Source organism: Anomaloglossus baeobatrachus, chromosome 1 (genome assembly GCF_048569485.1).
Source record: "Anomaloglossus baeobatrachus isolate aAnoBae1 chromosome 1, aAnoBae1.hap1, whole genome shotgun sequence".
Classification (NCBI taxonomy): domain Eukaryota; kingdom Metazoa; phylum Chordata; class Amphibia; order Anura; family Aromobatidae; genus Anomaloglossus; species Anomaloglossus baeobatrachus.
In genome coordinates, this window is record NC_134353.1 from 363445581 (window position 1) to 363470343 (window position 24763).

Here is a 24763-nt window from a genome sequence, read left to right on the forward strand (position 1 = left end):
GCTGATGCTGGGGGAAGCTGGGGGAGAGAGGCTGATGCTGGGGGAAGCTGGGGGAGAGAGGCTGATGCTGGGGGAAGCTGGGGGAGAGAGGCTGATGCTGGGGGAAGCTGGGGGAGAGAGGCTGAAGCTGGGGGAGGCTGGGGGGAGAGAGGCTGAAGCTGGGGGGGCTGGGGGGAGAGGCTGATGCTGGGGGAGGCTGATACTGGGAGAGGCTGTGAGAGGGGAGGCAGGGAGGGGGAGGCTGATGCTGGGGGAGGCTGGGAGGGTGGAGGCTGATGCTGGGGGGGGCTGATGCTGGGGGAGGCTGGGAGGAGTGAGGCTGATGCTGGGGGAAGCTGGGGGGGGAGAGGCTGATGCTGGGGAGAGAGGCTGAAGCTGGGGGAGGCTGGGGGGAGAGAGGCTGAAGCTGGGGGAAGAAAGGTTGATGCTGGGGGGAGAGGCTGATGCTGGGGAGAGGCTGCTGGTGAAGGCGGGGGAGACCGGCTGCTGCTGGGGGGAATGGGAGAGAGGGGCCAATCCTAGAGACAGAGGACAAGGGTTGAGGGATAGTGCAATGACAAAATCGATGGCGGGGGAGTGTAAGGACTCAGAATGAGAGGGGGGCAGCATTGGGAGCTCATTATGGAGAAGGGGCAGCATGTGTGGGCTCAGTATGGAGTGGAGCAATGTAGGGGAGTCAATATCAAGAGTGGGGTAGTGTGTGTGTGTGTGTGTGTGTGTGTGTGTGTGTGTGTGTGTGTGTGTGTGTGTGTGTGTGTGTGTGTGTGTGTGGTGTCTCCGCATAAGCGTTAGTGTGGTGGTCTTAGTATGATGAATGGGGCAGCATGGAGGTGTCATTATGAAAAAGAGGAAGGCAGCATTAGGAGCTCATGGAGAGGGGCAGCATGCATGGGACATTGTGAGGAGGGAACAGCATGCATGGGAAACTGAGGAGGGAGCAGCATGCATGGGACATTGTGAGGAGGAGGCAGCATGCATGGGACATTGTGAGGAGGGGGCAGCATGATGTGAGGTCAATGTGCAGATCATATTTCATAATTGAGGAAGGTGTGGTGGGTATAATTTATAAGGGAGGGCAGTGTGTAGTTTATTAGGGGCAGTGTCACAGTCACAGTATATAAGTGGGGACGGTGTGGTGGGAATATTTTATACTCATGCTATGTTTTGATGTGCCCGTGGTGATCCCCATTGGGGGGGGGATCACCACAGGCACATCTCGTGTTCACTTTCATCATTTATTTGTAGGTTGTTTTAAGGGGTTCAAAATGTCTTAATACTCTTAAGGCCCCGTCACACTAAGCAACATCGCTAGCAACATCGCTGGTAACGAACAACTTTTGTGACGTTGCTAGCGATGTTGCTGTGTGTGACATCCAGCAACAACCTGGCCCCTGCTGTGAGGTCGTTGGTTGTTGCTGAATGTCCTGGGCCATTTTTTAGTTGTTGCTGTCCTGCTGTGAAGCACAGATCGCTGTGTGTGACAGCGAGACAGCAACAACTAATGTGCAGTGAGCAGGGAGCCAGCTTCTGCTGAGGCTGGTAACTAATGTAAACATCGGGTAACCAAGAAGCCCTGTCCTTGGTTACCCGATATTTACCTTTGATACCAGCCTCCTCCACTCTCACTGTCAGGGTACCTTCACACTTAGCGATGCAGCAGCGATCCGACCAGCGATCTGACCTGGTCAGGATCGCTGCTGCATCGCTACATGGTCGCTGGTGAGCTGTCAAACAGGCAGATCTCACCAGCGACCAGTGAACAGCCCCCAGCCAGCAGCGACGTGCAAGCGACGCTGCGCTTGCACGGAGCCGCCGTCTGGAAGCTGCGGAGACTGGTAACTAAGGTAAACATCGGGTATGGTTACCCGATGTTTACATTAGTTACCAGTGGGAGCAGGGAGCCGCGCACACTGAGCGCTGGCTCCTTGCTCTCCTAGCTACAGTACACATCGGGTTAATTAACCCGATGTGTAATGCAGCTACATGTGCAGAGAGCAGGGAGCCGCGCACACTGCTTAGCGCTGGCTCCTTGCTCTCCTAGCTGCTGTACACATCGGGTTAATTAACCCGATGTGTACAGCAGCTACATGTGCAGAGAGCCGGAGCCGGCAGCACAGGCAGCGTGAGAGCTGCAGAGGCTGGTAACTAAGGTAAATATCGGGTAACCACCTTGGTTACCCGATGTTTATCTTGGATACAGCTTACCTCAGCTGTCAGACGCCGGCTCCTGCTCCCTGCTCGCTTCATTTGTCGCTCTCTTGCTGTCACACACAGCGATCTGTGTGTCACAGCAGGAGAGCGGCTTTGAAGAAAACGAACCAGGGCTGTGTGTAACGAGCAGCGATCTCGCAGCAGGGGCCAGATCGCTGCTCAGTGTCACACACAGCGAGATCGCTAATGAGGTCACTGCTGCGTCACAAAAAGCGTGACTCAGCAGCGATCTCGGCAGTGAGCTCGCTGTGTGTGAAGCACCCCTCAGTGCCGGCTCCTGCTCTGTGCACATGTAGCTGCAGCACACATCAGGTAATTAACCCGATGTGTGCTGTAACTAGGAGAGCAAGGAGCCAGCACTAAGCAGTGTGCGCTGCTCCCTGCTCTGTGCACATTTAGCTGCAGCACACATCGGGTTAATTAACCTGATGTGTGCTGTAACTAGGAGACTGGGGGCTGGTCACTGGTTGCTGGTGAGCTCACCAGCAACTCGTGTAGCCACGCTCCAGCGATCCCTGCCAGGTCAGGTTGCTGGTGGGATCGCTGGAGCGTCGCAGTGTGACAGCTCACCAGCAACCTCCTAGCAACTTACCAGCGATCCCTATCGTTGTTGGGATCGCTGGTAAGTTGCTTAGTGTGACTGGACCTTTAGTCAGAATCCTCATTTGGATTGATTTGTGAAGCAGTGAGGTCTCCCAATGTTGGTTGTTATGGTAAGTAAGGATCAGACATATTGATTTTACCCTGCCTACTCTTTTTATTCCGGGATGAGATCAGTGACAATGTCAAGCCTTCACACTCGCCTAAGGATAAAAGCAACTTCTAGCTATCGTACAGCCAAAGTATACTCGCTACTTGACGCAGACTGGTCTAGCGTGCAGGGACGAGACGGCTACCAGACAACATTGTTGTCTGGTAGCCGTCTCGTCCCTGCACGCTAGACCAGTCTGCGTCAAGTAGCGAGCATACTTTGGCTGTACGATAGGTAGAAGTTGCTTTTATCCTTAGGTTAGTGTGAGGGCTTGAGGTCCTTCTACACAATAGATGCTTTAGGCCGGCTTCTCACTTGCGAGTTTCTCGCAGTAGAGCAATGCGAGAAAATCTCGCATTGGAATCAGACACATGTTAGTGAATGATTCAGCTCGCATTTGCGATTTTTTTTTTTTTCTCAGTCCAAATCGGACTGAGAAAAAAATCGCAGCATGCTGCTTTTTTGCGAGTTTCTCGAACCTTTTGCCCCAATGATTCCCTATGGAAGCGGATTAAAAGTAGGATCACACACGCGCACCAGCGTTCATATTTGCGAGTGTGGCAGGAACTATGCTCATTAAATATTCAAAAGATGAATGTGACATCACATTCCCAAAGGTAAATTAACTGACACATGTGTAATCACTTTTATCTAGTTAAGATGTTGCAGGAAACTAGCATCGCAAACGCGACACATACACGAGCCAAATAATTAATTTATTCATTAATAGCATCGCACTTGCGTTGCACTCGCACCTAACATGAACTAAAATCAGCCGAGTATTTTTCAGCCCAGTCGGACCGATTTTACTCGCATAGATGTGTTTCCAGCCTTAGAGGACATTCTGCACTGCCTACCACCAGCAGGATCTTCTGTTACTAAGCAGCCGTCCAGGAGATGGAGAGCGCTGCTGTGGAAACAGTGTGGATAAAAATAAGATTCATTTGGGAATTTCCATGAAATACATTTGAGCTTCGGCACCAAATCGGGTTGATCAAAGGTTGCCGCAGCAGAGTCCTAAAAATAATTGTGTGTAAAACATATCTGAGAGGGAAAGGCTGTCGGTTCCAGAATCTATGGCAGATGGTGTCAGTATGGTTGTATCCACAGCTGACGAAACGGGAATCTGTTGTCTTCAGCTCCACACATACAAGCCTCCAGCAAAATCTGACTCTTATGCAAGCTGGAAACTGCCTATATGGATTTCATATTGGAAACCAAATGGCCTAGATTGCTGAGTGTGAGGTGACAAGTAAAGTCCTTCAGATCAGGGGCATCCTTCTTTGTGGGTCAGAGGTTTGTACCGTGTATAAGCACATTGTGCTGACCATGCTGCCGTCTGCTAGAATTCACTACGGACACGAGATTCGTGAAAGTCCATACCCCATGTAGCATTGTCAGACATTGTTACAAGCCAACTCTACACAGCAATCATTTTCACAAACCGCGAGCTTTCCGAAAAGGTTTAAAAAAACCTCTACTGTTGGTTAGGGGTCACAATAGCAGTTTGATGATCTTTCCACAGCTCTTAAGAGAATTTATTTTTCATATCGACTCTGCTTATCTAGAAAATGTCATTCTTCTGAAATTTTATATACTTACGAGGAAGATCTAAGCTATCGGCTAAAGGAATGGCTCAAAATGTGACAGCTAATGTCAGCGAGCTGAATGAATATCCTTCTGCTTTCTTCCTGAAGGATGGAAATGTATGCCGTGATGTTTATGTAGGTCTTTATCCTTGAGTCACCTTTATGATCCTTGACTGCAATGAATCTTGTTGATAAGATTACAGATTTTAGGTGCTCACAAAACGTACACAATATAGCAATGCTATATATAAATGAATACTTAAGGTGGGATGTAAAGACAAAAATACAAATGGTCTGTCCTGCGTACCTACAGATATAGAAGATAACAGGCGTGTAGCTCCATTGCATGAAAGAGGTGGCATGACCATGAAAAACACCTGTGTGACTGATACTAACGGGAGATTTCCCATTTCATTTGTATTGTAATTCATGGGTCCCCAATTCCAGTCCTCGAGGGCCGCCAACAGTGCATGTTTTCAGGATTTCCTTAGTATTGCACATGTGATAATTTAATCACCTGCACAGTTGATGATTCCAACACCCATGCAATGCTAAGGAAATCCTGAAAACATGCACTGTTGGCGGCCTTCGAGGACTGGAGTTGGGGAACCCTGGAATAGAACCAGACCAACAAAATGAAAGCTTCAAATTAGTTAGCATCTATGATGTTTATATTTCCAAGTATGGCCAGTAGAGTGATTGTCATAGACCCTCTTTCATGTCTTTTGATCACGTATTTAAACTGGTATTCTCAAGTTTGGAAGTTATCCCCTATGCATTAAGGCCCAGTCACACGCAACGACTTACCAGCGATCCTGAAAACGATGCGACCTGATAGGGATCGCAGGTAAGTCGCTGGGAGGTCGCAGGTGAGATGTCACACAGTCAGATCTTACCAGCGATGCAGGAACAATACAGGTCGCAGTAGCGACCTGTATAATGATCTCGGTATTCACTGTGACCCTGTCACACAGTGTCAAACACAGCGATGTGTCCTGCCCAGCAGGACACCGCCTCTGAAGAAAATGGCCTGGACCATTCTGCAACGACCGGCGACCTCACAGCAGAGGCCTGATCGCTGGGTAGATGTCACACATAACAAGATCGCTAACGGGATCGCTACTGTGTCACAGAAACCGTGACTCAGTTGCGATCTCGTTGTGTGTGACGGTACCTTTAGATAGGGGATGGCTCTGACTGCTGGGACCTTTTACTGATCCAGAGAAGCGGGGCTCTGAGCTGCCTCATGTGAATTTAACGGTGGCCGATCATGTGCACTGCTGCTCCATTAATAATTAATTGAACTGTCAAGGATAGCCAAGCGCAAAGTTATTTATGCCTAAGAGGACAACTTCCATATTTAAGAATACCCTTTTAATGTCATCCTGTGCTTTTCAAACCTTTTTAAGAAGAATTTGTTCTTTAACCCTAGTTATGTAGCATGCATTACCAATTAATCTGTATACCAATCCATTTTTTTTTGTCTTTCTTGTATTAATTAGAATCAATGTGTAGCACTAGGGTACAGTCACATTGAGTTTCTTTGGAGTAGATCTTCTCAAAGCACTCAAAAATCTCAAGTGAATTCCTCATGGAAATTAATAAAGTTTTTGACCCTTCCTTATATATATATATATATATATATATATATATATATATATATATATATATATATATATATATATATATATATATATATATATATATATATATATATAATATTGTGAGGTAGCACGGTCGGCTGCGCAGCAGAAGACACGGGATCCAGGCATTAAGGTTCACAGCACACGGTTTTAATGTCCAAACAAAAGTCCATAACACAATACATGTCCTCTCCAGCAGAAAACTCAGGGAGTTCTGTTCACTCCCTCACACCCGGCACACCTGCCCTCGTTCCTGATTCTATTTAACCCTTCCTTCAGTCTGTAGGGAAACAGCATTAACCCTATAGTGGATTCACTTTCTATCATGGAGTGAGCACAACCTGGGCGAGACATACCGGCCGTCATAGATAACCCCGGTCACAGTCTCACATACCCCCCCCCTCAGTTCAAGCGTGTGGGGTTGAACTCCAGCCATCAAACACTGGCCGCGGGACAAGGCATCGGCGTTGCCCTGCAACCTACCGGCCCGGTGTTCAACCGTAAACCGGAAGTTCTGCAGAGAAAGGAACCACCGGGTAACCCGGGCATTCCGTTCCTTGGCGGACCTCATCCAGACCAGTGGAGAGTGATCCGTCACCAAGCGAAACTGCCGTCCCAGCAGGTAATAGCGTAGGGACTCCAAGGCCCACTTGATCGCCAGGCACTCCTTCTCCACTACGCTATAATTCCGCTCGGGAGGGGTGAGCTTCCTACTTAAGAAGGTGACGGGGTGTTCCTCCCCCTGAACCACCTGAGACAGCACTGCCCCCAGGCCGACCTCCGAGGCGTCAGTCTGTACTATGAACTCCTTCCGGAAATCAGGGTTGACAAGAACGGGCTGTCCGCACAGGACCCCCTTCAGGGCCCGGAAGGAGTCCTCGGCCTGCGGAGTCCAGCGCACCATGACAGACTTCTTGCCTTTGAGAAGGTCAGTCAAGGGGGCTGATAGTCCCGCAAAATCCTTTACAAACCTCCTGTAGTACCCCACGATACCCAGGAAGGCCCTAACCTGCTTCGTGGTCAGGGGTCTAGGCCACTTCTGGATCGCCTCAACCTATCACGTAGCCCAAGTAGCGGGCTTCCGTGAGTCCCAATGCACATTTCTTGGGATTGGCTGTCAATCCGGCTGTTCGAAGCGCGTCCACCACCGCTTGTACCTGTTCCAAGTGGGTCTGCCAATCGGAGCTGTAAATAATGTCATCCAGGTACGCTGATGCATACGCCTGGTGGGGTTCCAGCACTAAGTCCATCAACCTCTGGAACGTGGCCGGAGCGCCATGTAACCCAAAAGGCAAGACAACATAGTGGAAGAGACCCTCCGGCGTAACAAAAGCGGTTTTCTCCTTGGCGGACTCCGTTAGTGGCACCTGCCAGTACCCTTTGGTCAGGTCGAGCGTGGTAAAATATCGCGCCTGTCCCAGCCTATCAATCAGCTCATCCACCCGGGGCATGGGGTAGAGATCGAACTTGGATATTTCGTTCAATCTCCTAAAGTCATTGCAGAACCTTAAGGAGCCATCGGGTTTTGGTATTAGGACAATCGGACTAGCCCATTCACTCCGGGATTTTTCGATGACCCCCAGGCGTAACATTGTCTTTACTTCCTCCGATATGGCTTGTCGTCGAGCCTCCGGCACCCGGTATGACTTCAGGCGTACCTTCAGGTGGGGCTCGGTGACAATATCATGTCGTATCAGACTGGTCCTACCGGGCAGCTCGGAGAAGACATCGGGGTTCTGCTGAACCAACCGTCTGGCCTCTCGCCTCTGTTGCTTGGTGAGGGCTTCTCCAATCCTTACTTCCGGTTCGTCCTCTCCGGAGGTCGCTGGAGCCGGATGTGAACGACCCGAAGAGGAGGGAGGTGGGGAAAAAACAGCCATCAGGCTTTCCCGTTCCTGCCAAGGTTTTAATAGGTTGACATGGTATATTTGTTCAGGTTTCCGCCTACCGGGCTGCAATACTTTATAGTTAACCACCCCTACTCTTTCCTTTATCTCGTAGGGGCCTTGCCACTGAGCCAGGAATTTGCTCTCCGCCGTGGGGATCAATACCAACACCCGATCCCCGGGTTTAAAGGTCCGCACGGTGGCTTGTCTATTGTAGCGGCCGCTTTGCGCGGCCTGAGCCTCCTGTAAATGCTCCTTCACAATTGGCATGACCGCGCTTATGCGGTTCTGCATTCCTAAAATGTGTTCGATCACACTTTTATGGGGGGTGGGCTCTTGTTCCCATGTTTCCTTTGCCAGGTCCAACAATCCCCGGGGATGTCGCCCGTATAACAACTCAAAAGGCGAAAACCCCGTGGATGCCTGTGGCACCTCACGGATGGCAAACATCAAATAGGGAAGCATCATATCCCAGTCTTTCCCGTCTTTTGAAATCACCCTTCTTAGCATGGTTTTCAGGGTTTTATTGAAACGCTCGACTAAACCGTCCGTTTGAGGATGATACACAGACGTACGCAACTGCTTGATCTGGAGTAGCCGGCATAGCTCTTTGGTCACTTTAGACATGAATGGGGTCCCCTGATCCGTAAGGATCTCCTTGGGCAACCCCACCCGGCAGAACACAGCAAACAACTCCCGAGCTATAAGCTTTGCTGCAGTATGTCTGGTATCGCCTCGGGATACCGGGTGGCATAGTCAACGATCACTAGGATGTGTTGGTGCCCTCGAGCGGACTTTACGAGGGGCCCCACCAGATCCATCCCTATCCGTTCAAAAGGGACTTCTATAATGGGTAACGGTACCAACGGACTGCGAAAATGGGTCAGGGGTGCAGTAAGCTGACACTCCGGGCAGGTTTCGCAGAACCGTTTTACCTCCCCAAAGACCCCGGGCCAATAGAACCTTTGCAATATTCGCTCCTGCGTTTTCTTGACCACTAGGTGACCACTCATCAGGTGTTTATGAGCCAAGTCGAGGACCCGCCGGCGATGCGGCTGGGGCACCACCAACTGTTCTACCCCTACGCCCCGTATTTCATCTACCCGGTAGAGTAAATCCTGCTCAAGAGCGAAATGGGGGTACCTTACCTGGGCACCGGGCAGCTGTGCCACCCCGTCAACTACTGTCACCCGACTCCGGGCATGTATTAACGTAGGGTCCTGGAGTTGGGCTGTCCCAAACGTATCCGGGGACGCCTCCAACTCCGGGATGGGCTCGACCGTCTCAGCCTCTCCTGCCAATACCTCTAGGGGCGACCTATCGGGTTCACACTCTGTCCCTATCATGGTGACCCCTACGGCAGGTGTCCCGGATTCAGGATTGTAGGGCTCAGGTCCCGGACCGACCAATATCTGAGGGGACTTAGGGGGTCCCCTCCATAAAGTCCAAAAATAGGGCAGATCCCTTCCTAGGATCACGTCATAAGGAAGAGTGTTAAGAAGTCCCACCTCATGTTGCACCTGACCGCAAGGTGCTGTGATGGTGACAATCCCCGTGGGATAGTCGCGGCGGTCCCCATGTATGCAAACCACCCCCACGGTGCGTCCTGTGGCCTTTACTTTAGCTCTCAAGGTGGATCGCACAAGGGTCACTAAGCTTCCGGAATCCAACAATCCTGTAACCGGACATCCATTCACCTGTATTTGGCACAAGTGGGGCTCTGTCTCTGGGGAGACCAGGTCAGCGGTACACACCACCTGAGCATACATTGAACCCCGCCGGGTAACCCCACAATCCATGGGCTCCGTGGTGAGTGGACACTGGGCTTCCATATGTCCCACCCGCTGGCACCGCCAACATCTAATGGGGACGGAAACCCCCTTGACGGGTTGTCGTTTAGGGTACAGAACCTTCCGGACCTCAGGAATGGCGGCCGCGGCCTCAGACGGGACGGTAGGGGACTCCTGTACCGTTGTCAGCGGTGGGTCCTTGGCCCTAGGCTTGGAGGGGCCGGACCGACGGGCGGTACGCAAAGTCTCAGTGTCCCGTATCAAGTCCTGCGTAGCCACATGCCGCTCTACCAGGGACACTAATTGGTCCAGGGTACTCGGGTCACCCTGTCCGACCCACCGTTGAACGGTGACGGGTAAAGTGCGCACAAAACGATCCACTACTACCCTTTCCACCATTTGCGCCGGGCTCAGAGTGTCAGGCTGCAACCACTTTTTTACAAGATGCAACAAGTCATAGGCCTGGGAGCGTACGGGTTTGGCTTCCTCAAAGAACCACTGATTTACCCGCTGAACCCGTACATAGGTATTCACCCCCAACCGAGCCAGTATTTCGGCTTTCAGGGTCACATAGTCAATGGCGTCCTCGGCACAGAGGTCCAGGTACGCTTTTTGGGGTTCCCCCGTCAGATAGGGCGACAATACCTCAGCCCACTGCGGGGTCGGCAGCTTTTCCCGCTCGGCCACCCGCTCAAACACCGCCAGGAACGCTTCCACATCATCACCCGGGGTCATCTTTTGCAACGCTTGTCTCACCGCTTTCCGGACGCTGCCGTCGTCACCCGGTCCCGGGGTTGTTGCTGCCGGTCCGGCACGGATCGACTTGGCCAGGAGAACCATCTGTTCTTGGTGCATTTTTTCCTGCAATTGTAAGGCTTGCTGCTGACGTGCATTGGCCTGCTCCATCTGTTCTTGGTGCCTTTTGTCCTGCACTTGCAAGGATTGCTGCTGACGTGCATTGGCCTGCTCCATCTGTTCTTGGTGCATTTTGACCTGCACTTGCAAGGATTGCTGCTGACGTGCATTGGCCTGATCCAACTGTTCTTGGAGTTTTTTTTCCTGCACTTGCAAGGATTGGAGCAGGTGTGCATTGGTCTGTTGCTGCTGTGCATTAGCCTGAGCCAAATGCTTTAGTATGTCCTCCATGGTGTCGCCGGGTTTGGGCTGTAGTATAGCCGCTCGAATCCAGGACATGCGCAGCTGGGTCACCAGGGATGGATGCTACACCTCACCGGCTGTCATGCCCGCATTCTCCACCATATGTGAGGTAGCACGGTCGGCTGCGCAGCAGAAGACACGGGATCCAGGCATTAAGGTTCACAGCACACGGTTTTAATGTCCAAACAAAAGTCCATAACACAATACATGTCCTCTCCAGCAGAAAACTCAGGGAGTTATGTTCACTCCCTCACACCCGGCACACCTGCCCTCGTTCCTGCTTCTATTTAACCCTTCAGTCTGTAGGGAAACAGCATTAACCCTATAGTGGATTCACTTTCTATCATGGAGTGAGCACAACCTGGGCGAGACATACCGGCCGTCATAGATAACCCCGGTCACAGTCTCACAATATATATATATATATATATATATATATATATATATATATATATATATATATATATATATATATATATATATATATATATATATATATATATATATATATATATATTATAAAAACAAACAAGCATGTATAGAAAGTAATGAGAAGGACTACTTGTTGCTTTGGCTTAAATAAAATAAAAAAAAAAAAACTTCCCTAAAAAGTACACTGCCAATGTTTTCCCACCTACAACAAATGGAGGGGTCTGTTATCATAGGTACACTGCTACTAAGACAGACGGAATTAAAAAAAAAAAATCATTCTTTTTAAATAATGAATTTGCATTTCATTGCATGAAATAAGTATTTGATACTCATACAATAGAAAAACAGAGCTTAATATTTGGTACAGAAACCTTTTGTTTGTAATTACAGGCCAATTGTGCATACAGTGCATTAGGGATTTTGGCCCACTCTTCCATACAGATCTTTCAGGTTTCAGGGCTATCACTGGGCAAAATGTCCCAGCCATGCTTCACGGTTGGGACGGTGTTCTTGAGGTTGTCCACGGTAAATGGAATTGATGCCAAAAATTCCATTTTCTAATAAATGCGTCAACATTTGTTACGTTCTCACCAGGCTGCTTGCCTGTCGTCCTGCTGTCCCTCCCAAACTTGTGCAGGTCTATAATTTTGTCCCTTGTGTTCTTAGACATCTCTTTGGTCTTGCACCTTGTGCAGATGTTGGAGTGTGACTGATTGTATGTGGACAGGTGTCTCTTATACAGGTGACAAGTTCAAACTGGTGCAATTAATAGAAATAAGGAGTACAAAGTAGGAGGGCTTCTTACAGAAAAAATAACAGATCTGTGAGAGCTGGTTAGTAGGTGATCAAATACTTATTTCATGCAATAAAATACTAATTATTTAATTTTCATACGATGTGAGGTTTTGGTTTTTTTTTTATTCTGTCTATCACAGTTGAAGTACACCTACGATAAAAATTACAGATCTCTCCTTACTTTGTAGGTAGGAAAACCTGCAAAATCGGCAGTGTATTGAATACTTCTTTCCCCACCATATGTCCTTTTGATATTGAGTACAGTCAGTTAAGTTGTATGTCAACCTGAAGTTACATGGAAAATACTGGTATAAGTAGTTTTGCATTTCATACAGTATTTATGGAGCTGTCGAGTTGGGAGACCAGTGTCCCTTCCATACTCAATACAAATGTGTGAATCCGGCCTAAGGGGTGCTTTGCACGCTGCGACATCACTAGCCAATGCTTGCGATGCTGAGCGCGATAGTCCCCGCCCCCGTCGCACATGCGATATCTTGTGATAGCTGCCGTAGCGAACATTATCGCTACGGCAGCTTCACATACACTTACCTGCCCTGCAACGTCACTCTGGCCGGCGACCCGCCTCCTTCCTAAGGGGGCGGGTCGTTCGGCGTCACAGCGACGTCACACGGCAGGCGGCCAATAGAAGCAGAGTGGCGGAGATGAGCGGGACGTAAACATCCCGCCCCCCTCCTTTCTTCTGCATAGCTGCTGGAGGCAGGTAAGGAGATGTTCCTCGCTCCTGCGGCTTCACACACAGCGATATATGCTGCCACAGGAACGGGGAACAACATCGTATCTCCTATTGGTGCGACATTATGAATGTTTGACGCTACACAGATCACTGATTTACGACGCTTTTGCGATCGTTTATCGGCGCATCTAGACTTTACACATTGCAACGTCGTTACTGGCGCCGGATGTGCGTCACTTTCGATTCGACCCCGACGATATCGCAGTAGCAATGTCGCAGTGTGCAAAGTACCCCTTAGTGTTTGTGCACATGGCATTTTTTAGACAGCAGGGTATCCTCATAGTTTTAAAGAAGACCCTTAGGAAATTGCCAGTGGTGGGTGTTTTTCCTAAAGCAGGTCATTTTGCATATCTGCATATGTTTATAATGTTGGTTTACGGAGTGCTTTTTCAGGCGGGTTCCTTGCAAGGCCTAAAAAAGCCATTGTACTCGCACACCCTTAGGCCTCCACATGTCCGTGTTTCCAGTACGTGTGGTAACTATTTTTTTCATGGATACCACACGGACCCATTATAACCTATGGTGCTCTTTACATGCCTGTGTTTCTGTGCAAAACAGACGTCTGGGTGTTTTTCCGCAGCTCAGATGACAAGGACCAATACAAGTCTATGGTTCCATGAGAAACACACATAGCAGACCGATGCCATCCACGTGCCATCTGTGTTTTGCACTTATTTAACATTGAAAAATGTAGAAGCTTTGTATTTTTTTATTACATTCCTTCGCACATTATATATACTGCCCATTTACTTTGAGAAGACCACGTTTCATTGCAGTTTTGGGTGGGTGGTGTCACTTTACAGTTTCAGTGTATTTATTTATGATTCATCTGAGCAAGGGTAGAAAAGAAAATCACATACAAGTTATATAAGAAAAATGAGAAATTGTGGGTGGGTGTTAGGCTGTCACTTATATACAGTTTCCAATTAACAGTATTCTTTACTAAACTTCAGAGAAGATGCTCCCACGTACTTTGCAAAGTCTAGTCCACAGCTCGTCAGGTTCTAGTGCCTAGGATTCCTTGTAAAACGCATAATGTAAGGGGAGGGGGATAACAATTTAGAGAAAAGTATTGTCTGCCATCTGTTGAGCTGGAAAGTGAAGCTATGCATTCTGGCTGACCTCATTCCCACATATACAATGAGCAGCTTTAAATGGCTCTTACATGTCCATGGCCAATATGGTAGCAGGAAATACAAGATAAGAGAGCAGCAGGCCGTGACTGTCATTTTAAGTGACGTTCACATAATACTTCATTCGAAAAGAAGTACCCCCCACCATAGACACTTATGCTGTATCCTCAAGGTGTATTTTCTCTAATGTTCCTTATGTATGACCTAAGTCACAGAGTACTCAAGTTCTCTTTGAGACCAGATCACTAGATTCATGCTTCCCAAACAATGGGCAGCATGCATCGGAACCTGGCTGCCTAATTTTTTTTACCATATTTTTTGTCCCCCCCCTCCCCCCCCCCGAAACGCCCTGGCATTTCAAAGAAAAGAGTTTGACAAGCCAGCCATGGACCAAAGAAAGACATGACTAGTCTGCCCCTGGCTTCTTTGTCTCCCTCTCGTTGTACTTGACATCCACTACACCAACTGCAGGAGTGAACTGGAAATGCCTGTAAATGGATAGCTTTTTTTGTATTTATGTATGTATTTATATTTTACCAAATCTGTTATTTTTGATTCACATATACTGAGACTGAGTGAAATGTAAGGCTTTCAACATTCATATTTTTTTCCTCTTTCCTTCTAGTCCACACCATTACACTTGGCAGCTGGATATAATAGAGTTCGAATTGTCCAACTTCTCCTTCAGCATGGTGCTGATGTACATGCCAAGGATAAAGGGTAAGTTACAAGTGTTAGTTATTTTGTTTTGGTTGCTAATACAAAAGACTTTGTTATAGGGATATTCTTAAGTTTGGAAGTTACCCCCTATCTGTAGGATATCCGTTAACTTTCCAATTGGTAGAGGTTTGACTGCTGGGGGCCAACCGATCTGGAGAGCTCGGGTGCTGAAGAGCCCCATATGAGTAGAGTGGACATCGATCATCGCATACTGTTTGCCCATTCTTTCTTAATTGGATGCCTGAGATTGCCAAGTGCAATGCTTGGTTGGTACCATTAGAATGAATGGTGCAGCAGTACATGATGATTGACGCCCACTGTATTCACATGGGGGGCTTCAGAGCACTGGTTCTTGGGATTGGTGGGGCCCCAATGGTCTGACTACCACTAATTGAGAACAACTTCTAAACTTGGGAATGACCCTTTAATCCCTTTCTAGCCAAAGCCATTTTGAGCTTTTGCACCATTTTCCCTTGACAGGGAGCCATAGATTTTTTTTATTTTTCGAGCAACATAGTCATGTTAGGGTTAGGGGTTTTTTTGCGTGGGGGGGAATAAATAAACAAATTCCAAGTGAGATAACCTTGCGAAAAACTGTACGTCCTGTGTTTTTATGGGTTTAATTTCACGGTTTTTGTTGGGCAGTAATAATGACCTTGCCATTGCCAACATGAATTTCAAGGTCGATCTGATTTATGGTGGTACCAATTTTCATATAAAGATAAAGGTAGATATGGATAAACAAGTGTTTTTTCTCGTTCATCGGGTGACAAGTCTTGGCAGGAAAAACTCAGCAGAAAAAACGTGCATATTTTTTTTTTTTATTGCGTTTGCGCATTTTTTCTATGCTTCTTTTTGTGATTTTTAAGTCAATGGCGATAGTGGGAGTTCAGGTGCTGTACTCCCGCGATCGTCGCCGGTTCTTCAGTTGCAACCAGGACCTGGCTCTCACTGGCCGTCGCGGTCCTTGCGCCAATCCCGGCAATTTAACCCCCTAAATGCTGCAATCAGTGCAATTGCAGCATTCAGAAGGCAGGGAGAGGAATCGCTTATCTCTCCCTGGCAATCAGGTTTCTGTAATGCGATCACAGGGACCTGATTGCTGCCATAGCAACACTAGGTCGTCACCATGACGACCCCAGGTTACTGAGCTATGGAGAGCCTCACACGCCATGCTGTATGCACTGTGTGTGAGGCAAAGTGCTGCGTTATAATCCCCTGTAGTGATAAAGCTCTTCAGGGGATTATAGAAACACCGGAAATAAATACAGAAAGGAAATAAATACAGAAACAATTGACATGCTGCTTCTTTTTTCAGCAACGAAATCTGCAAAGAATAAAGAAGCAACGTGTGCACAGCAAGTCAGGATCCTCATAGAGGATTCTTTTTCCTTTTTTTTTATTGATTGAAAAAAAGCAAGCAAAAATGCATAAAAAACACACAAAAAACCACCACGTGGGCAAATAGCCTTAATGCACTTTAATTAGTAATTCATGAACACCCCTTTAATCCATGAGAAACTGCCCGCCATTACTGTATTTGCTATTTCAGCCTTGGCAGCAAATCCTATATATGTGCTGTGTCGATTGCTCGTTCACGATTATCTTGCAGTGTAAATGCCCCTTGGGTCACGGAATATCACTGTGATCACTGAAGTGATGTGGTCTTACTGAAGTAGTTTGCGTTTGTTTGTTTGAAGTATTAGTAAACCATGCCAATTGCATAATTTTCAAATTTCACAGTGTTCTCTATGAAAATCCGTGGGGTCCTCTAGCCGCACAGATTGGCTGTTGTCAGGTTCAGCAGCGGCCACATATTCACTGTATGCAGTGTAGGACACCTCTGGGCCGTACACGTGTGCAGTGGTTGTTCCCACGTCCTTCAGTTCGGCATTTATAGAAGTATTTCCAGACAATGGACACTACACCATGTATAAAACTGTGCTGTCCCTGCTCTATGTAATATTTACTTCTGGCTACTGTAGAACCCTCCAGCTTGCTGATGGGTAAGAGTGTGACACCCCACTGATCTGATATTGATGGCCTAAAGGCCCCTTTACACACTGCACCATCGCTAGCGATATCGCTGTAATGTCACCGGTTTTGTGACGTAATAGCGACCTCCACAGCAACATTGCAGTGTGTGACACGCATCAGCGACCTGTCCCCCGCTGTGAGGTCGCTGATCGCTACAAGTCGTTCAGGACCATTCTTTGGTCTTTTTTTCCCGCTGCGCAGCATCCATCGATGTGTTTGACACCGTTACGACGACATCGTTAGCGACCCAGGCCATAGGCGTGCTAGCGTTCCCTTTCCAGCGAGGTCGTTCTGCAGGTCCGTATCGCTGCTGCGTCGTTGGCCAGATCTGCCTGTTTGACAGCTCAACAGCGACTGTTGGAGACTTTCCAGCGATCCCGGCCAGTGGGATCGCTAGAAAGTCTGTGTGTAAAGGGACCTTTAGTCCTGGACAGTCATTTCACACCTTGATAAAAAGCCTTATTGGATAAGACAGTGTGTATGCGCGAACTCCTCTCTGTTTATTCCACATGGAGCTGCTGGAGAAAGTACAGTACTCTAGCATTCCCATAGAGAATAAATAGAACAGAGGTTCCCGTATACATTGCCTCTCTAGTGTAATGGGGATAAAAGTGCCTTGTTCTGGTGATTGGTCCCATCGCTCCGACCCTTATTTATCTAGCAGTTATCACGTATTCAGTAGATAGTTGATAACTTGTTCCAAACAGACAACCCCATTAATCGTTGTATTGTACCAAGATTAAGATGTCTGTTTATTAGGTTGAACCATAATCTTATTTGTATGGATCCTCTTTACTGTCTTCTGTTGGTGCATGCAAGTAAGCAGGGTACACTTTACACTTCTAGTTCCAGTGAACCTAGGTTATACCCACTTCTGTTTCACCAGAGCACTGGAAATTGCCACAATTTACTAGTGGATGGAAAATACATGAATGTGCCGATGCCGAAGGCTCAGGCTATAGGGTACTTTACACACAACGATATCGCTAAAGATATATTGTTGGGGTTACGGTGTTCGTGATGCACATCCGGCGCCGTTAGCGATATCGTGTGTGACCTAAAAGGAGCGACTATCAACAATCGCAAAAACGTCAAAAATCGTTGATTGTTGACACATCGCTCCTTTTCATAATATTGTTGGTGGTGCATGCCGCTGGTTGTTCGTTGTTCCTGCGGCAGAACACCTCGCTATGTGTGACACCGCAGGAACAACGTACATCTCCTTACCTGCGGCCGCCGGCAATGCGGAAGGAAGGAGGTGGGTGGCATGTTCCGGCCGCTCATCTCCGCCCCTCCTCTGCTATTGGGCGGCCGCTTAGTGACGCCGTAGTGACGCCAAACTAACCTCCCCCTTAAAGTAGAGATTGTTCGGTGTCTCCAGCGAGGTCGCTAAGCAGGTATGTGCGTGTGACGCCGCCGTAGCGATATGTTTGCAGCGATCACCCCCATGACGAAACAGCGACGGGGGCGGGTGCTATCGGGCACGACATCGCTAGCAATGTCGCAGCGTGTAAAGCACCCTTATGTCAATCAAAGAGGAAGGGGGTGTAATAGGAGCCACAACTAATTGCATTTGTCCTTATTGTAGCGGTCGTTACCCAGTTGTACTCACACATTGTTCTTCACTCCTCTCCAGCGGACTAGTGCCTCTGCATAATGCTTGCTCCTATGGACACTTTGAAGTCACAGAATTGTTACTTAAGGTAGGTGATGCTGTGCAGTGTTGGCTTGTGGCACTTTTATTCTATCTTCTAAACTGCAACTTTATCTATAATAACCATTTGCACAAAAAAAAAAACTACGCTAATTTGAAAACTGCAGTATTTATGGCATCACACCAGCACCGCGTGTACAGTGCTTTGCATGTGAATGGTGATATTACATATATTTGGGTTGCCGTAATTTATACTTATTCCATTAATGACTGCCAATATATATTTTACTGACCTGATAAACATGCGAATAGTATCCCGTCGGGTGAAAATGCAGCAGGTGTAGCTGTATACATCCAGTCGTGGCTGTTTACCCGCCAAAATGCTGCGGTCAATAGCGACAGCAGAATCTAGATGGTTAACAGCGGGAGGTGATTTTCCCATCACTCTCTCAATCACAAATCTGTTGTCCCAATAACAATCTAAGGTCAAGTAATGGCCTAGGGGGTCGGCCAGCTATGGTGGCCTGTTAGGATGTTAGAAACATTTTAATAGCTAAAAGTTCATTTTTTATTCCCTTGTAATAATGCTGTGTTTAAGATGGTATCAATTTGGGGTTTGTCCACTATAGCACTCTCTCAAGAACTTCAAAACTGAATAGGTCTGTAAAACATTTGCCGTGGTCACTAAGTAGTTAGAGGTATTCACCTCTTAAACAAATTTGCTGGATAAATGTGGGTGGTTCTTCTACTTGCAGAACACATAGTATAAGTGAATGGAGAGAGTGGGTCGCCTCCCTTGACTGTAGTCATGAAAGTTTAGTCACTTTGTTCTTTTTGTAATGATTGCTTTATGTGTGCTGGAATATGGAACTCATTTGTTACAGATTTGTTTTATTTAGTTTTATGAAGAAAACTTGCCCTTTTTTTATTTTCCAGCATGGAGCTTGCGTCAATGCTATGGATCTCTGGCAGTTTACGCCATTACATGAGGCTGCATCAAAGAATCGAGTAGAAGTTTGCTCCCTGCTGTTGAGCCATGGCGCAGATCCAACACTAGTCAATTGCCATGGAAAAAGTGCAGTGGACATGGCCCCCACTCCAGAGCTCAAGGAGCGATTAACGTGTAAGTGGTATAAGGAATTCTCAGTTTTTCTCTGGTTCTTTTCAGCCTTCATCTACATTCCTTTAGTTTAATACTGGGGTATTAATTGCTTCCCATGGTAGTGGCTCAGAAAGGCCTCACTTACATTTTCTGGTCTTTCTGAATAATTCTAGCTTTGGATATATCATTACCATTTTGTGCAAGTAATTCACAACATAAATTCAAAGCTGAAGGTTTCAATGTAAAGAAAATGCGTCTGAACAAAGTTTAAAGGGAACCTTGACAGCTGATACATGCTGCCCAAACCATGAGCAGCATGTATAGCCATTGGCTGTATTTATCTGAGCCAGATATGATTGACTCTGAAATGCTCCAATGGCTTACCCCACCCCTCCTGCTGTAGCGAGAGTCCACTTCTTGATTACCATCTTCATGGTGTTCCATGGTATACCTAATCTTTTGCAAAAAGTTGTTGCACCCTTCTCCTGACTGATAATTTTCAGTATTGAGATCCCTTTGCTATGTTGTAAGCAGTTTATGCACCATGGCTTGTACTGTAAAATACAACTAAGAAAGTATTAGGACAATCCTACTAGAACAGCTAAACGTTTTTTATAGCGTTATTCAGTATCACTTTAAATGATAGCAGCTGTTTACTGACTACTACTTAACCCCTTAATGACCGCTGGCAGTATTATTACATCCCTGCAGTCAGTGTTAATCCCCACCTGCTGCTGCGGGCTGAAGGCAGAGATTCGCGCACATGTCAGCTGATTTGTACAGCTGACATGTGTGCCTCGCAGGTACCAGTGGCATCGCTATCCACCCGTACCTGTTAACCCCTTAAATGGCGCTGTGAAGATGTGACAGCACCATGTTAACGGCGATCGCGGTAGATGTGTACTTGCAGGTCACCACTGGAAGTCATATGACGTGATCACATGGAACCGATGGTTGTCATGGTAGCACAGGGTTATGTAATGACTCCTGTACCTCACATGACTAAGGTCCTGTAAGAAGCAGCAGAGTACTGCAGCTTACAAGAGATGATCATTTCTCCCAGTCTGAGCGGTGCAGCTCTAATCGGGAGAAATGAATGAGTTATCAGACTGCTGATCCTTATAGTCCCCTAGGAGACCTAGTAAAATAAAAAAAAAAAGTTTTGAAAAATAAAAAAACCTTCAGAAATGCCCAATCTATCAAAATATAAAATCAATTAACCTGATTAGTAAACGGCGTAGCAGCAAAAAAAATTCCAAACACCAAAATTACGTTTTTTCGTCGCCGCAAATTTTGCACAATTTGCAATAACAGGCAATCAAAACGTAACATCGGAGCAAAAATGGTGGTGTTAAGATTGTCAGCCGGAGACACAAAAAATAAGCCGTGACTGAGCTATACGTCCCGAAAAATGAGAACACTACAGGTCACGGAAAATTTGCGCAAAACGTCAGATTTATTTTTAACCCCTTTAGATAAAAGTAAACCTATACATGTTTGGTCTCTACGAACTCTCACTGACCTCAGGCATCACACCCGCACATCATTTTTGCCATATAGTGAACACAGTCAATAAAATATCTCAAAAACAAATGGTGCAATTGCACTTTTTGGTTTTTTACATTTTTTCTGCATTTGATTTTTGCCATTTTCCAGTACACTATATAATAACACTCATGGTTTTATTTAAAAGCACAACTATTTCTGCAAAAAAAGCCCTCTGACCAGATTGACTGAAAAATAAAAAAATTACGGCTCTCGAAAAAAGGCGGGAAAAAAACCCCTGAAAGCGCAAAATCGGCCGGTCGTTAAGGGGTTAACTTTAAAGGGCATTTGTCAGTGGAATAAAACCTCCTGTATATATGGGCATGTAGGTCATAGGAGGCTGAATGAAAGGATACTGTGATATCTGCCACCTGATGTCTTATTCAAGGGAATATAAATTATATATATATGTATATATATATATATATATATATATATATATATATATATATATATATATATATATATATATATATATATATATATATATATATTATTAGTATTTATATTAATCCTGAGATTATTTTAAATAAAACGGAGCTTGACCAGTGTGAGTATGTAGTGAACAGTAGAACTGAACTTTTCCCTGCCGCCCATGACAGCACCACATGAGAGAGATAGGTTCCGCCCACATCAGGACAGGAAACCCACTGATAAAAAGGCGGTACCTCTCCTCCACATCAGTTTGGTTTCCTGTCCTGGTATGGACAACCCATTGCTGTCCCAGGTCCGACCCGGTGTGGAAGCCTGGTACTTACCTGAAGCCGGTGCTCGGGCCTGGCTGCACCCCCCCTCGGTCTCAGACCTCTGCGGCGGTGAGGCGCGGGCCTGGAGCGGGAGCTCGGCCCGGCGTCGCTCCAGGGATGTGCGCACTCACGGCGGCCGCTGGAAGGCTTGTCCCTGCTGTGCAGCACGCTGGAGTGAAGCTGGAGCTCCGGCCGGAAGTGACGCGATTCCATGGTGACGTGCGCAATGTGACCAGGAAGTGACTGGTGTGCGCATGCGCACTCGGATCCAAGATGGCGGCGCCCATGTAACGAGACAAATGTGACCGGCGCTTGGGACTGGTGAGTTTTTTCTCCTCCCTTGTTTCCGTTATGGCAGGAGATTCACCCCGCAGCAAGGAGCAGCGCAAGGAGTCGCCACAGCGTGGCTCGGAACGCGGCTCTGCGGATCGTTCCCGGAAGGCTGTATCCAGTCCGGGCAGCGTTCGGTCGGTGGGTCCCAAGAAGTCCAAGAATCCGCCTCCTGATCCGGTATTGCCTGGAGTCGTGGGGGTGAGTGGACTTCGTGGTCTTCCATGTTTCTAAGTCCCCGTTTCCGTGTCCCCTCTCTTGTTAGGTACCGACAAAATGTGCCTCCAAGCAGCGTCACAAGGAATGTGCCATATGCCAATCCTCCCTGTCTTCAGATTACACCAAGGCCCTGTGTGCAGGCTGTATCCAACAGACCCTACTTAAAGAGGGGCCGGGGTTCTCATCTGAATTACGTTCCATTATCAGAGCGGAAGTACAGGAGTCCCTTAAATCCCTTAAGGGGGGCAAGAGGCGCAAGAAGTCCCGTCGTCATAAGCTGTCTACTCCCGATACCTCGGCGGGTTCGGCTCAGGGCTCTCGGTCATCGGGATCCTCGGGATCCTCCCCCTCCGATTCTGGCTCCTCTTCCTCTTCCGATGAAGGTGGTCGTCCTTGTTTCCCTACAGCAGACGTCGGCCCTTTGGTGAAGGCAGTACGTTCGACCATGGGTATAGTAGACCCCAGGGGGCCCGAGTCTACCCAGGATGTCATGTTTGGGGGCTTGGATTCCAGGAAGCGTAAGGGGTTTCCCATTCCCCAGAAGGTTCAAGATCTCATTACTGACCAGTGGAAAAAAGTGGACAAAAGGTTGAATCTTAGCTCTTCCCTTAAAAGGAAGTACCCTGTGGATGAGGATGCGTCTACCTCTTGGGATAGAACCCCAAAAATTGATGTCGCTATTGCCAAGGCGTCTCGTTCCACTACCTTGCCGTTTGAGGACTTGGGGTCCCTTAAGGACCAGCTGGATAGGAAGGCTGATGGTTTTCTGAGAGGTACATGGGAGTCTACGGCAGGTGGCTTGCGCCCGGCCGTGACCAGCGCCTGTGTTGCCCGGTCCTTAATGGTGTGGCTTCAGCAGTTGGAAGACCAGTTGCGCAATGACACTCCTAGGAAAGATATTATCTCGTCCTTGCCCTTGATACAGGGTGCTGCTGCCTTTATGGCTGATGCCTCGGTTGATTCTTTAAGACTATTTGCCAGGTCGGCGGCGCTTTCCAATTCCGCGCGTCGGGCCCTCTGGCTGAAAACTTGGAAGGGTGATGTCCAATCCAAGGGGCGACTATGCAGCATGCCTTGTGAAGGTGCCTATCTTTTTGGCTCTGGCCTGGACGACCTCCTCACTAAGGCATCCGATAAGAAACAGGGGTTTCCAGTTTTTCCGGTGGCGTCCTCTCGCAGCCGGCCCTTTCGGAGACGTCAGTTTTTCGCAAAAAAGTCTCAAAGACCGCAAGATCAGTGGAAGGACCGTAGAAAGACTACCTCGGGCTTTCTCTTCGGCAAGCACTCCGATAATAAGCCCAAGCCCTCTCAATGACGCCTATCATCAGGTAGGGGGTCGGCTGTCCCTCTTCCTCCATGCATGGCGGGCAATCTCCTCCAACAGGTGGCTCCTTCAGATTGTGGAGGAAGGGTTAAAATTGGACTTCCGTTCACCCCCTCGGGGGTCTCTCATGATTACATCCTTGCGGTCCCCAGAGCGGCGGATGGCCTTGGAAGTGGAAGTGCTAACTCTCCTCTCGAGGAAAGTCGTTCAGGAGGTCCCCATCGACCAAGAAGGGGACGGCTTTTACTCCACTCTCTTTTTGGTTCGGAAGCCGGACTCCACCTTCCGCACCATCTTCAACCTGAGGAACTTGAATTTGCATCTGGTGCAGCGAGCCTTCAAAATGGAGACCATGAAGTCAACTGTCAGGCTGTTGTATCCAGGGTGTTTTATGGCGGTCCTCGACTTAAAGGACGCCTATTATCACATCCCTATTTTTCCGTCTCACCGGCGGTTTCTCAGGTTCGCACTACGCGTCTCCGGGAGACTGAGACACTTCCAATTCGCAGCGCTGCCATTCGGGCTTTCCATGGCCCCACGGATCTTCACCAAGGTCCTCGCGGAGGTCATGGCACATGTCAGGGAACAGGACATATTGATCGTTCCGTATCTGGACGACCTCCTGATAGTGGGTCAGTCGGAGTCTCTCTGTGCGGCTCACGTAACCAAGGTCATCACCATCCTGGAAGGACTGGGGTGGGTGGTGAATCGACAGAAGTCCAGACTCCAGCCTCTCCAGTGTCAAATCTTCCTGGGTCTCGTCTTGGACTCCACCAGCCAGTTGTGCCGCCTGCCGGAGGACAAGGTCGCCAGGATCTTGTCCTTTCTCTCTTCCGTAAGGAGTTGCCCTCGCCTGTCCTTGCGACAGGCTATGTCGCTGGTCGGGGCTCTTACCTCTTGCATCCCAGGAGTGTGGTGGGCCCAACTGCGTTCCAGAATCCTCC

At 47.9% G+C, this 24763-nt stretch overlaps 1 protein-coding gene across 2 annotated transcripts in view; it reads left to right on the forward strand.

Moving 5' to 3' along the window:
* The window catches only part of TNKS (tankyrase), a 349200-nt gene that overhangs the window by 185206 nt on the left and 139231 nt on the right, over positions 1 to 24763 (forward strand). For both annotated transcript variants that reach the window (XM_075352460.1, XM_075352461.1), the window contains exons 6-8: positions 14768 to 14862; positions 18536 to 18602; positions 19490 to 19676. In XM_075352460.1, coding sequence (XP_075208575.1) covers positions 14768 to 14862; positions 18536 to 18602; positions 19490 to 19676 — 349 coding nt within the window. The remainder of the gene's footprint in view (positions 1 to 14767; positions 14863 to 18535; positions 18603 to 19489; positions 19677 to 24763) is intronic.